Source organism: Scyliorhinus torazame, chromosome 14, assembly GCF_047496885.1.
Source record: "Scyliorhinus torazame isolate Kashiwa2021f chromosome 14, sScyTor2.1, whole genome shotgun sequence".
In the NCBI taxonomy this organism is placed as follows: Eukaryota; Metazoa; Chordata; class Chondrichthyes; order Carcharhiniformes; family Scyliorhinidae; genus Scyliorhinus; species Scyliorhinus torazame.
This window is the reverse complement of record NC_092720.1, coordinates 26,500,394-26,515,767: the sequence shown is the minus strand read 5'-3', so window position 1 is coordinate 26,515,767 and position 15,374 is coordinate 26,500,394. Positions and strand designations below refer to the sequence as shown.

The 15,374-nt window shown below is 44.9% G+C and overlaps 1 protein-coding gene across 1 annotated transcript in view; it reads right to left on the bottom strand.

The window, feature by feature from the left end:
• The window catches only part of LOC140389596 (profilin-2-like), a 55,809-nt gene that overhangs the window by 20,734 nt on the left and 19,701 nt on the right, over positions 1-15,374 (bottom strand). The window contains exon 2 of the mRNA XM_072473862.1: positions 9,073-9,265. Coding sequence (XP_072329963.1) covers positions 9,073-9,265 — 193 coding nt within the window. The remainder of the gene's footprint in view (positions 1-9,072; positions 9,266-15,374) is intronic.

The following is a 15,374-nucleotide window of genomic DNA, read 5'->3' as shown; positions in this document are numbered from 1 at the left end:
GCCCCATCTAGCTCCAGGGGACTCGGAGAGGCCTCCGCACCCATCAGCGAATGGAGCATCGTGCTTACATACGCCCCGGCATCGGCCCTCTCCACCCCTTCAGGGAGACCCAGAATCCGAAGATTCTTCCTCCTTGACCTGTTCTCCAGGTCCTCGAATCTTTCGGCCCACCTCTTGTGCAGCGCCTCGATCTTCACCGCCAGGTCCAAGATCTCATCCTCGTTCTCGGTGGTTTTTCCCCGCACGACTCGGATCTCTACCTCTTGGGCCTTCTGGGTCTCCTTCGGCCCCCCGATCGCCGTCAGCAGTGGCGCCAGCACCTCTTTTTTAAGCTCCTCCACGCAGCGCCTGAGAAACTCCTGCTGCTCTGGCCCCCATGCTGCTCGATCTCCGCCCTCCGCCATCTTGTTTTTCCTCCCCCCGTTTCTTTCGCTGCTCCAAAGCCGCTTTTTTTCCCGCTCCACTTCTGGTCCCCTCCATACACTATGAAAGGGGGACCTTGCTCTCACCTTCCCACACGGGAAGTGGTCGAAAAAGTTCCGTTGGGGCTCCTCTGAAGAGCCCCAAAGTCCGTTCTAGCGGGAGCCGCCGAAATGTGCGGCTTAGCTCCGCATCGCCGCAACCGGAAGTCCTCAATTTTTTTAATTTTTTTTTTTTTTTTTTTTTTTAAAAAGAGTGAATCACTATCCAAGCCAATCTAAAATCAAGTAAACATTAAATATTGTCCGGAAGAGCTGAATGGAAATTGTTAAATTTCAATCAGGAAGCATCGATTATTAATTGACCAGTTTGAAATTTAAATTAGTTTTGCAGCTAACAAAATACTGCACAAAATTGTTAGAAATGTAAAAGTGTACAAGAAGTGCACAGAATACAATGTTGCACAATGAAACACCAATTCTCTGTTTAGCCAGTAGATAGCTCATTGCTTTAAACAAGCAAATCTAGGGAACTGTAGCCATACTATCTACTGCTTGTATATTTCAGATTTCATGTCAATAATTTCAAACTCAAATTATCTTATTACCTCAAGCCAACAGCTGAACCTATTTAACAGTCACATGCCGTTGTCCGTGACAGCATTCTTTGGGAGTGAATAGCCCCTGTGCCATCTTTGCAGAAGAAATGCTATAAGAACAGATTGAGGCACTGTGGGCCAACAGCCAAATATGCAGCACTGTCATTTTTAAACTTTTGCGGCTCTGCATCTCCTTTAAGCCACATGATCAATCTTGTTTTGAGGGTAGAAGGGCACACTGGAGAAGCACTAGATGTACCCAAAAATGAACAGCCAATCTGGTATAATTACAACATGACTACATTAGTGTTAAACAAAAGGCAATATACTAAACAGGTCAAACTCAATAGCCCAGCCATAGATGGTAGTGGACAATTTAGTCACTAAGTGGAGGAACAGGCAGGCTTCATGTACATTTATCCCTAATAGCAGTACCCAGAAAACAAGCACATAACGCAAGCAACTTCAGCCAAAGGTATAACATGGATAAACTTTGACCTTCTCCCGACACAGGTGCCCTGCCTACTCAAATCACTCCATGCAACATCAACATTAAGAAACTCAGTGGATTGGAAAACAAAAGTCTATGAACACAATAACATTCTGGAGGGAAAACCTGTGCTTCAGAACTAGCCTTATTCCTAGCCAATGTGTTTCAGTGCACTTGAAGTTGCATCTACCAGACAACTTTGCCCATGTTCTATTCAGATTAGGGCAAATCCTCCTGTTCAACTCCTGGGCTGCAGGGCCTACCCATAAATCAACACATTGACCTGAAGATGGCCATCAATATTATCCACTCATCACTTATTCAACCTGTTCACGGATAATGATCATGGGCCATTAAGCTACAAACTTATTTAAGCCTTTTTGTTGGGGGTCAATCATTTCAGACTGAAGACAATGTTGCAGAAATTTCTCAGGTGCGTTAATTGGCTGCAACTGCTTCACCAATGGCCTTCCCTCCCATTAGAAGATCAGAAGTGGAGGTGTTCATTGTTAACTTAAATGCCCGGCTGCATTTGCAATTCCTCAAAACAAAAACCCATGCCACATGCAGCAAGGTCAGGAGAGTCAACAAGCGTCAGGTTGGTAAATGACAATTTTATCATTCACAACAATAGTAGCATTCATGTCCCTAAGTGTCACGCAGTGGCCAGTTCCAAGAGTCTTTAACCACTCCCAGCCCCATCTCATTGACACTTCCATCATCTTTGGAACCATAGTAAGGATGTGGAGTCATCGCAAGTTAGCACCCTGTGGAAGAGACCCTTAGTTGACAGGAGATTGCAACATTTCAAGTACAGAATGGACCAGGTTTAGATACATCCCAACATTCTTTAGAACAGAGGCTGACCACCAAGATTTAACCAGACAATGCAGTTGTTGACAGCAGCCTAGTTGGGACACAGAAAACACGTGGGAAGCAGTGTCAGCTCAGTAAGGCTGCTTGCACATTGCAGCTAGGAATCCAACATAGTGCATCGATTACGTGCAGCCTTGTAATCCCACTGGGTCACAGCCTTGGCAGGAGATCAAGCTGGAAGGTGGACAGTTGTTGGGGCAATTTGAGCTACAGTGCATCGATTACGTGCAGCCTTGTAATCCCACTGGGTCACAGCCTTGGCAGGAGATCAAGCTGGAAGGTGGACAGTTGTTGGGGCAATTTGCGCTACAGTGCATCGATTACATGCAGCCTTGTAATCCCACTGGGTCACAGCCTTGGCAGGAGATCAAGAAGCTGGAAGGTGAGCAGTTGTTGGGGCAATTTGAACTGTAGTCCTGCTGTTAATTCATTACAGGAAGAAATAGCACGAGGACTTGATGTGCCGGTTAGGTGCATTTGGTGTGCTAAATTGCCCCTTAGTGTCCAAAGATGTGCAGCTTAAATGGATTGGCATTGATCAATGTGCAGGGTTACATGCCTAGGTAGGGTGCTCTTTCAGAGGGTGCATTCAATGGGCCAAATGGCAGCTGCACTGAAGAGACTATGACTCTATGATTTCAGGCCAAGTTGGAGGTGCTGTTGAGGGAAAACAAGAGGCCAAACCCTCAACTCGGAAATCTCGAAAAGACAGAGATTGAAGATTTTGTATGCCTTAAGTGATCACCAACGTCTGACTGGGTTGCATGGAAGCTGTCTTGGTTGTGGGTGCCATTTAATGCAGTTTGTGTGTTCGGCCACTGTTCACCTGTTAATTCATTTTTAGCTCTTGTTCATTCTAGATTAAGAGTACAAGGCAGATAATATTGACGATTTGCTTTGTTGACTCTTATATAGCAAAAATTATGTTTAAAACATTGGAGTCTTGTAGCTTTGTTTTTCATAAGTACCAGAATTTCAAACAAAAGTTACTGGTCCTTAACCCAACCATATTCTGAGACTGTGACCCCTTGTTCTAGACATCCTCCATGACTGTAACAAGATATATTTTCCCTCACCTTCTCAGTCTGTCTGCATCTTTTGATGGCTGACCATACAATCCTCTATCTACTCTTCTGTCGCCCAGGAGGTCAGGACTGCTCATAACTGGCTCCATTCTTATCTAATCATAGCCAGAGCATCGCTTGTGTTTCCCCCAGGAAATATCTCTGGCTCCCTATTTCCAGTTGCAAGCTGGTGACATCTGAAAGTGCTGTTAATTTTTACATGATGTTGATGACACCCAGCTCTACCTGCCCATCACCTACTAGAGTCCATCTCCTGTTGCTAAATTATCGGACTGTATCGGACAAAGTACTGGATGAAAATCCATTCCCTCCCTCCACCGCAATTAAATGTGGACGCCATTGCTCCTCCTCCATACTCCATTCTCTGGCTACCGAGTCCTTTCCCCATGGCAACAGTCTGAAGCAATCTATTCACCACAATCAAACCATCACGAAGACCACCCATTTCCACCTCTATAACATCACTGTGCCTCAGCTTATCTGCTCCTCACTTTTTAACTCTAGACTTCACTATTCAAATACACTGGTCTCCCAACAGTCTATCTTCTGCAAATGGTGATCCAAAACTCTGCTGGCCATATTTTAAATCAGCACGTCCTCTTTCCATTACACTGGTACTTGCTCACCTACAGTGGCTCCAGGTCAAACATAGTCTTGATTTTAAAATTCTCATCTTGTTTTTAAAGTTCTCCATGTCCTCAACCCCACAACCCTCTTAAAATTACTGCACTTATCTAATTCTGGCTTCAAGCATCCTGAATTTAAAATTGCTCAATCATTAGTTACTGTACCATCAGCAGCCTATGCCCCAAACTCTGTAGTTCCCTGCAGTTTGCTCACTACCTCACTTTTTTCCTAAAAGCACCTACTTTCTAGTCATCTAAGTTAGTATTTCCTTATGTGGCTTAGTGCCATATTCTCTTTTATAATGGTCCTGTGAAAATTTCTCAAACTCACTGAAACAATTGGATGTTGACTGCTCTTTGCACGTGAGAAAAACCATCAAATTATATTAAAGTACGAAAACGGGGTTTCCTCCCAGGACAAAGACGGTTCACCGGAAAAGTACAATTGTCATGGTCTCAATCAGAGCACTGTTGCCTCAAAGTCGTCTCCAACTCTGGAGAGCATTATACAGCAATTGAGCCAAATTTACATAGATGAATACAATACTTGGTAGACATTGGGACATGTTTGTAAACATAACTCAAAAAGCAGAGCTCTGGAACAGAATGAGAATGTAACTCATCTAACTTAAGTTCAAAAAGTAGGTAAGTATCTTGATGTAATGAATGAGTAAATGTCAATTATTTTATTTTTTTAATTAACTATTATGAACTTTCTATAAAATCAATTTTATACTATTGCATGCATTTGAACAGCCTGCTATTGAAATTGCTACACAACAGTGACCAAGGATAATTGATGTTACAAAGACTTAGGGGGAGATTCTCCGGGCCCCGCGCCGGAGAATCACTGCAACGACGCCGGTACACGATTCTCCAAGGTGCGGAGAATCGGTGCCATTTGCGCCGGCGCGGGGCCGAATGGCTGCGCGGATATGACAGAGTCCCGCCGGCACTCTTTACCCTGTGTGGGGGGGGGGGGGGGGGGGGGGGGCCTCGATGGGGTCTGGCCCACGATCGGGGCCCACCAATCGGCAGGCTGGCCTCTTTCCCTCCCACGGGCCTACTTCCCTGCGCAGCCAGCCCCTGAACACCAACGCCATGTTGAGTCGGGGCCGGCACGCTAAAGAAGTCTCCCGCGCATGCGCAGGTTGGCGCGGCCCAACTGTGCCGTGCTGGCCCCCTGTGGGGGACAAAATAGGTCGTACCCGGGCCCGGTTCGCAGTGTCGTGAAACGCAACGGCGTTCACGACAGCGCAAACACTTGGGCTCCATTTGGGAGAATCGCCCCCAGCCTATCTGGAGGGAACATTTTTTTAAACAGCAAATCATGAAATTGGAAAGACTCAATATTAATATGAAATGGTGATTGCATTTAAAATCAAAACAGGCATTAAAAATGCTTACACATGGGCAGCACGGTGGCACAGTGGTTAGCATAGATGCCAGACAGAGTCTGGGTCACTGTCCCGGCCCTGGGTCACCGTCTGTGCGGAGTTTGCACATTCTCCCCTTGTTTGCATGGGTTTTGCCCCCACAACTCAAAGATGCGCAGGGTAGGTACATTGGCCACACTAAATTGCCCCTTAATTGAAAAAATATATATTTTTAAATGCTTACAAACAAAATTTTCTTTGGTAGTGATGAATATGTATGAATTATGTATGCAGCTGATATTGGGAACACAAAATTAACCTACATGCATGGAGAATGGAGTCAAAAATTCACAAGGAAGGTTTCAATAAATGCCTTTCCCAGTCAGAATACTGATGAGCCACTCATGGAATAGGTGTGGATATGGTTGGATGACAAATTAAATGCCACTTGGCTTATCTTTTTCCCTATAAATTCAGAGTATCCAATTTCTTTTTTTCCCAATTAAGGGGCAATTTAGCATGGCCAATCCACCTACCCGCACATCTTTTGGGCTGTGGAGGTGAAGCCCTCGGAGACATGGGGAAAATGTGCAAACTCCACACTATGACCTGGGGCCAGAATCAAACCCAGGTTCTCAGTGCCGTAGGCAGCAGTGCTAACCACTACACCACTATGCCATCCCACCACTTGACTTATCAGTAGAAACCAAAATTGTTTGCTTTCCACTGAACAATGCATGGCTCGAGTCAGTCCCACAAAATGGATGGGGAACCTCTACGCTTGCAAAGCAAAGAGAACAAGACATCATCCAGGAGTCACACCAAAAGCCGGCACAAGACCTTTGAAATGGAGACAAACATGTGGATGCAAATTAGAAGACAGCAACAACAAAGATAGGTCAAAGCAAACTGATGGATAACATTTTTTGTAATTGTCACATTTTACCTACAAACCCAGCAGAGCACTAAATGTTAGAAGTGTAAAATAATGCTATATGTATGGGCAATCCAAACTCCCAAGAGTACTCAGCAACACAAATTCAATTTCAAATCTTATCCCTACCCACAGGAAGCTCAGGGAGGTGGATGAAAAGTAGAACGTATTTTTTTTATTTTTTTTAAATGGCAAGAGACTGAAGAGGAAAAATGTTAATTCAATCTTAAAATATTGACAAATAATTTAACTGGATAAAGATAAAGAGAATCAAGAATCAGAAACCTACAGAATCAAACTCCATTCAAGGTGGTACAGTGCAGTTACAGGTTTGACAGGCTAATTGCAAGTCTGTTGGGGTATCACCTACACATGCTAACGGTAGCTCAAATAATAGTATATGGCATATGTGCCAAATTTTAAAAATAAATAAATTTAAGAGTATCCAATTCATTTTTTCCAATTAAGGGGCAATTTATCGTGGCCAATTCACCTACCCTACATCATAGATTATCATAGAATTTACAGTGCAGAAGGAGGCCATTCGGCCCATCGAGTCTGCACCGGCTCTTGGAAAGAGCACCCTACCCAAGGTGAACACCTCCACCCTATCCCCACAACCCAGCAACCCCGCCCAACACCAAGGGCAATTTTGGACACTAAGGGCAATTTATCACGGCCAATCCACCTAACCTGCACATCTTTGGACTGTGGGAGGAAACCGGAGCACCCAGAGGAAACCCACGCACACACGGGGAGGACGTGCAGACTCCGCACAGACAGTGACCCAAGCCGGAATTGAATCTGGGACCCTGGAGCTGTGAAGCAATTGTGCTATCCACAATGCTACCGTGCTGCCCCAATCTTTGGGGTGTGGGGGCAAAACCCATGCAAACACGGGGAGAATGTGCAAACTCCACACGGACAGTGACCCAGAGCCAGGATCAAACCTGGACCTCGGCGCAGTGAGGCAGCTGTGCTAACCACTGCTCCACCATGCTGCCTATATGTGCCAATTTTTATTTTAAAATAATTTTAGAGTACCCAATTAATTTTTTCCAATTAAGGGGCAATTTAGCGTGGCCAATCCACCTAGCCTGCACATCTTTGGGCTGTGGGGGCAAAACCCACAAACACGGGAGAATGTGCAAACTCCACACGGGCAGTGACCCAGGGCCGGGATCAAACCTGGAACCTCGGCGCCGTGAGGCAGCAGGGCTAACCCACTGCACCACCATGCTGCCTATATGTGTCAAATGTAATGCATTAGAGACTGTACTGTTTTGCCAAATTCTTAAACTTGAATATCCATTTCTATTGTTTACTTGCATCATTCAATAACATGCAAAAGGGGTCAGTGGTCTTTCAAACCAGAACACTATTGAAAAAGTAATCAATAAGGGCAGCAGTGGTGCACTGGTTAGCACTGCTGCCTCGTGTTGCCGAGGACCCAGGTTCGATCCCATGTCAGTCAGTGCGAAGTTGCCACATTTTCCCGGTGTCTGCATGGGTCGCACACCCCACAACCTAAAGATGTACAGAGTAGTAGGTGAATTGGCCACGCTAAATTGCCCCTTAATTTTTTTGTGGGGGGGGGGGAAGAGAAAGAGAGGAGAGGGGGAAAAAGTAAACAAACACCAAGTTGAGTTGGACTCTGGTTGGGTTTGGGTTAAATTACCATAAACTAGGGATGCAAAAGAATGAACTGTGAGGCTTTTTATTTTTGCTAAGGAAGAGACCACCAGTGCAAGCAAGATTCTTAGTCCTGATCAGTCTTCAGTAACTAACTTTTTTTTAAAAATAGTATCCAATTATTTTTTTCCAATTAAGGGGCATTTCAACATGGCCAATCCACCTATCCTGCATATCTTTTGGGTTGTGGGGATGAGACCCACACAGATACAGGGAGAGTGCGCAAAGTCCACACAGACAGTGACCCAGAGTCAGGATCGAACCTGGGACCTCAGCGCCGTTAGGCAGTACTGCTAATCACTGCGCCACCTTGCTGCCCATATTCAGTAACTAACTTAGTGGGCAGGTAATATCAAGACAAGATACTAGGTAGGCCAAACTGCAGAATCACAGGGGTGGAAGGGCAAGAAAAGAACCTGAAGAATCTGTATTTGCCTATTAATGAATTAAAGTTAAACCAGCAATTCAAGATCGTACGTCTGGGTTAGATACACCTATACAGTTATTATTTGCACATTGTAAGGCACGAGAAAACTAACCAGCTTGTGTTACTCAATCTCTCATTTGAGTAGGCCAAATTAAAGAATTGAAAAATTTTACTTCAGAAAAGATTTCAGCTAGTTACCAAAATAACATATGGTAGCTGCAACTAATACAAACATCAAGACAGAAACAATAATCCTTCCGTGGCCGGTACATCAAGCTTGTCAGGAGTGCCCCACTGTTTCAAGAATGAAAGTTGATGAGCACAGCACTGAAAAGTCAAATTTGTATTTATAACTATACCTGCATGAGCAGAATAGACAAAGCAGCAAGATCAGTTTTTCTTCCACATCATTTTCCATTATCTATGCTCAACATTTGCATGCTGAAGTTTTACACTATCTTTAAAACCAAAGCCCAATTAAAAACATATTTAGCCCAAATTATTCAATTCAATTAGAGCAAGCTCAATATCTGACGTGTATTACTTACTTCTGCCAGCTCTGCCGACAGAAACATTGTACGTTGCTTCTCCAGATTGGCTCTTAGTCCTCAAGTCCATTGTGAAGTCACCATCAGTAAACAGTTGATCTCTGATAACAGAGCACTTCTTTCCACCGAGGACCAAGCCATTGGTGTAGAAGCTGTGGCGATCCTTTCCAACCAACACATCTATTTCTGGAGGCTGCCAAGGAAAACATTAAAAATCTGTTAAAGCTTATTCAGGTAACAGTCAGTTATCTAATCTACAAGTGGCAAGCGTTAAGTATTAGTCAAGGCAAAAGAAACGGGTGGCCTTCCAGTAATTGATGGCTACACTTCATATGAATCTAACCAGTAAATATTCTACTAAATGAAGATATGGAGCTTAAGATTTATTTCCAGCCATTTTTCATTTTTAAACCCTAGCACTAGGTAACAAACTCTGATGGGCGAAAACCCTGCCTGAAAGTAAACATGTGCCAATGAAAGTAATGGCACGCTGAAAGTAAAACACAGCCAGCGTTTTTAAATGCCACCTCATCAATTTTTAGTTCAGTGTCTCAACTACCTCCTTTCACTAAACCTTTGGCAGCAAATACTCATTTAGTACCTCAGTCAAGCTCTCATAAACACACGCATAAAACCTAGTCCGAAATCAGCCCTTTTACTATTGATATCCTATGAAAGACTTCGGATTCCCTCATGCAAGTTGCCAGCCTCTCACCATTTGTTGCACTCATTAAAAGGCAGCCCATTATTTCATTAGTTTTGCCTGCCAATGTTTGATTCCAATTTACCTGGGTCAGGCGGAGATGGCAAAATTGCTCCATTATTATCTACATTTTTCACCTTGCACGTCTGGTTTCCATGCAAACCTCTTGCCCTCTATACATAATTCCCACTAGTTGGTGGTCTATAGAATGCATCCAGCAATGTAATGTTTCTGCATTGTCACTTAGCTCGAAATAAAGATCCTGCCCTTAATCCCTCAAGGGAATCCTCTCTCCAGCACTGTAATATTTGCCTCAAGTCAATGCAGCCATCCCTCCTTTCTTTCGTTCTCCATATTTCCTGAGCACCTGGCATCCAGGAATACTTAGTACCCAGCGTTGCTTTTTTTTTTGAGCAGGTCTTCATTATCACCACATATTGTACTCTCACATGGACCATCTGTGCCTGCAGCTCACTATATTTAAGTGTAATTACATACATGCACTGTAAACCTAATTTGAACTTTACTGTAATACTCTAATTCCACTAATAAGAACATAAGATAAGAACATAAGAACTAGGAGCAGGAGTAGGTCATCTGGCCCCTCGAGCCTGCTCCGCCATTCAATGAGATCATGACTGCTCTTTTGTGGACTCAGCTCCACTTTCCGAGCCCAAACACCATAAACCTTAATCCCTTAATTCGTCAAAAAACTATTTATCTTTATCATTAAAACATTTAATGAAGGAGCCTCTACTGCTTCACTGGGCAAGGAATTCCATAGATTCACAACCCTTTGGGTGAAGAAGTTACTCCTAAACTCAGTCCTAAATCGACTTCCCCTTATTTTGAGGCTATGCCCCCTAGTTCTGCTTTCACCCGCCAGTGGAAACAACCTGCCCGCATCTATCCTATCTATTCCCTTCATAATTTTATATGTTTCTATAAGATCACCCCTCATCCTTCTAAATTCCAACGAGTACAGTCCCAGTCTACTCAACCTCTCCTCGTAATCCAACCCCTTCAGTTCTGGGATTAACCGAGTGAATCTCCTCTGCACACCCTTCAGTGCGAGTACGTCCTTTCTCAAGTAAGGAGACCAAAACTGAACACAATACTCCAGGTGTGGCCTCACTAACACCTTAAACAATTGCAGCATAACCTCCCTAGTCTTAAACTCCATCCCTCTAGCAATGAAGGACAAAATTCCATTCACCTTCTTAATCACCTGTAAACCAACTTTTTGCGACTCATGCACTAGCACAACCAGGTCTCTCTGCACAGCAGCATGTTTCATTTAAATAATAATCCCTTTTGCTGTTCTTACCAAAATGGATAACCTCACATTTGTCAATATTGTATTCCACCTGCCAGACCCTAGCCCATTCACTTAGCCTATCCAAATCACTCTGCAGACTTCCAGTATCCTCTGCACTTTTTGCTTTGCCACTCATCTTAGTGTCGTCTGCAAACTTGGACACATTGCCCTTGGTCCCCAACTCAAAATCATCTATGTAAACTGTGAACAATTGTGGGCCCAACACTGATCCCTGTGGGACACCACTAGCTACTGATTGCCAACCAGGGAAACACCTATTAATCCCCACTCTTTGCTTTATATTAATGAACCAATCCTCTATCCATGCTACTACTTTACCCTTAATGCCATGCATCTTTATCTTATGCAGCAACCTTTTGTGTGGCACCTTGTCAAAGACTTTCTGGAGGCTAAGGCTCCATAGGCCAAAGGCTAATACCGGACTTTCTTACTCCGTCTCCCCCAATATTACCTCCTGGCTCCCATTTCCCTGTTAAGTTAGTTCAAACCTCCTCAAGTCCTAGTATGGGCGGCATGGTAGCATAGTTGCTTCACAGTGCCAGGGACCCAGGTTCAATTCCCGTTTGGGTCACTGTCTGTGCAGAGTCTGCATCTTCTCCCAATGTCTGCGTGGGTTTCCTCCGGGCGCTCCAGTTACCTCCCGCAAGTCCCGAAAGACGTGCTTGTTCGGTGAATTGGACATTCTGAATTCTCCCCGTGAGTGCCCGAACAGGCACCGGAGCGTGACGACTAGGGGATTTTCAAAGTAACTTCATTGCAGTGTTAATGCAATCCTACTTGTGACAATAATAATGATTTTACGCCACCCCGCAAGGATCTTAGTATTACTAATCCGGTGGAACCTTCACACTCTATACAGGTCCCACCTCCACAGAACCAGTCTAATTTCCCCCTGCCACGCATTCATAAGTTCTATCCTCACTAGCTCATGGCAATGATTGGGAGAATACTACCTTTTGGAAGATAAGATTCTAAAATCTTTCCTACCTAAAACTGCCAACAGGAGGACATCCTTATTTCTAGTTGTTTAGTCAAGCTACACGTGGAAAAACCAAGGCAGACATACAGGAGCTCTTGGGAGGATGCAAATTCCACATTCACAAAACAAGTATACTAAATAATCCAACATACTTTAGTCATTCAAGTTTGCATGCAAATAGGGTCAAATCTGTATGTAGGATTGTAAATTACAGAAGTGTGCTGGGGCAGCGTGATGGTGCAGTGGTTAGCACTGCTGCCTCACAGCATGTGGGGCCCAGGTTCGATCCCGGCCCCAGGTCACTGTCAGTGTGGAGTTTGCACATTCCCGCCATGCCTGCGTGTGTGTCACCCCCACAACCCAAAGGTGTCCAGGGTAGGTGGATTGGCCACACTAAATTGCCCCTTAATTAGGAAAAAAAGAACTGGGTACTCTAAATTAATTCCATGATTCAAACAGATCAGTTCAGGAACTTGGATAGTGCAGTTGATTGAAATGCAGGCATTGACAACTGCAAACTTCACACGAGAATCATTTTTTAATTTTGTTTCAACACACATATACAAATACCAATGTTGAGTGCTACAATATTGTACATGGTATAGGTAGTAAAGGGGGCAGGGGTAGTAGAGGAGTGAGAAGCTTTGTTGACCCCAGGAGATAGGGCAGAGAAGTGGGCCAGGGAATGATTCTCTTTCAGAAGGTCAGTGCAGACTTAATGGGCTGAATGGCCTCCTTCTGTACTGCAGGAATTCTATGGTTCATGGGATCGGCACCAAGGTTCCATTACATGACTTCATGACCCCTTCATGACTTTTCAAAAACTATGCACAAAACCATTTGCCCCCACTCAACATCTCCCCCCTCCACCACACTTTAGGGTCACAGTGATTTTCAAATATTAAAACGGAGTCACAGTCGGGGGAAAAGTTTGGAAAGCACTGCTATATGACGTAGTATCCATGGTACCTCGTGAAGTTTGCTCAAGGAGGAAAGGGTCTTTAAATACATGAATAGGATGGAAATAGAGGCATACGGACCCCGGAAGTGCAGAAGATTTTAGTTTAGACGGGCAGCATGGTCGGCACAAGCTTGGAGGGGCTCTCGCTTCCCCCTTGGGAGAGCCAAACATTGCCCATCCACCCACACTCTCCTCCACCTGGCTGAGCTTGTTCACTCACTGAACACTTCCTCCTTTAGTCTCACTTCCTCCAAATAAAAAGGTGCAGCCATGGGTACCAGCTTGGACACCAGTTACACGTGTCGCTTTGTCGGGTATGGGGAACATTCCTGATTCTAGTGCTACACAGGCCCCCTCTCAACTCTCTTCCTGATGCATTGATGACAGTCATGCACACATATGGACCTGGGAAGGTTCATCGATTTTCTTCCCATTCTACTCTTACCTACTAACCCCCCCCCCCCTCCCCCACACTCATTTAACATTTCCCATCCTTGACTTCGGTCTCAATTTCGGGCGACAGACTGCCCCAATATTCATTAACAGCCCATTGGCAAATGGAATGTTAGCGGTTAGTGCAAAAGGACTGGAGTATGAAAGTAGATAACTATTGTCACAATTGTATAGGTGTTGGTGAGACCACATCTGGAGTATTATGACCAGAGGATTGGTTTCTTTATTTTAAAAAAATTTAGAGTACCCAACTCCCCCAATTAAGGGGCAATTTAGCATGGCTAATTCGCCTGCCCTTCCGGGTTTGTGGGGGTGAGACCCACGCAGGCACGGAGAGAATGTGCAAACTCCACACGGACTGTGACCCGGGGTCGGGATCAAACCCGGGTCCTCGGCACCATGAGGCAGCAGTGCTAACCACTGTGCCACCATGCTGCCCTTGGTCTCCTTATTTGAGGAAGGATGTGGTGGCATTGGAAGCCGAGAGAAGGTTCACCAGATTGATTCTGGGGATGAAGGGATTGACATATGAGGAGAGATTAAACAGTTTGGGTTTATACTCAAACTAAACTTTAGAAGGACGAGGGGGGATCTGATCGAGGTGTGTAGATCAAATGTTCCCCCTTGTGGGGCACTCTAGAACAAGAGGTCACAAAAATAGGTTGAGAGGCGGTAGATTTAAAGCAGAAATGAGGAGGCACTACGTCTCGCAGAGGGTGGTGAATTTGTGGAACTCGCTACCCCATAGTGCGGTGGAATCCAAATTATTAATGGTTTCAAGAGGGAGATACATATATTTCAGATTTTTTTTTTTTTTTTTTTTAAACCGGTTAATGGGATATGGGGAACAGGCGGAGAGGTAGCTTTGAGACCAGGAAGTGATCAGCCATGATCTGATTGAATGGCGGAGCAGACTCGAAGTGCTAAATTGCCTGCTTCTGCTCCTAATTCTTATGACTCCCTACTATCCTGTCTTGCTTCCTACAAGGACTTCACATCATTCTCCCAGCTTCTCCACCTCAGTTGCATTGGTTCCCAAGATGCTACCTTCCAAAACATCAATTTTTTTTAAATTTAGAAACCCATTTTTTTCCAATTAAGGGGCATTTTAGCATGGCCAATCCACCTACCATGCACATCTTTGGGTTGTAGGGGTGAAACCCATGCAGACACATGGAGGATGTGCAAACTCCACACGGACAGTGACCCAGGGCCAGGATTGAACCTGGGTCCTCAGTGCCGTAGGCAGCAGTGCTAACCACTGAGCCAGCAAGCAGAATATCACTTCTAATATGCCTTCCTTCTTCCTGAACAGAGGACAGGGCTCTCAACTGCGAACCACCCATCTCTCTGCCCTCCTCCATGATAGGGTCTTCACTGTCCTCCACTTTCACCCCACCAGCCTTCGTAATCAAAGGATCATTCGCCGCCATTTTGCCAACTCTAGTATGATGTTACAAAACATATATGGGCAGCACGGTAGCATTGTGGATAGCACAATTGCTTCACAGCTCCAGGGTCCCAGGTTCGAATCCCGGCATGGGTCACTGTCTGTGCGGAGTCTGCACATCCTCCCGGTGTGTGCGTGGGTTTCCTCCGGGTGCTTCGGTTTCCTCCCACAGTCCAAAGATGTGCAGGTTAGGTGGATTGGCCATGATAAATTGCCCTTAGTGTCCAAAATTGCCCTTAGTGTTGGGTGGGGTTGCTGGGTTATGGGGATAGGGTGGAGGTGTTGACCTTGGGTGGGTGCTCTTTCCAGGAGCCGGTGTGGACTCGATGGGCCGAATGGCCTCCTTCTGCACTGTAAATTCTACGATAATCTTCCCCTCGCCTCATCGGCCAACATGTCATGGGAACAGTTCCCTCC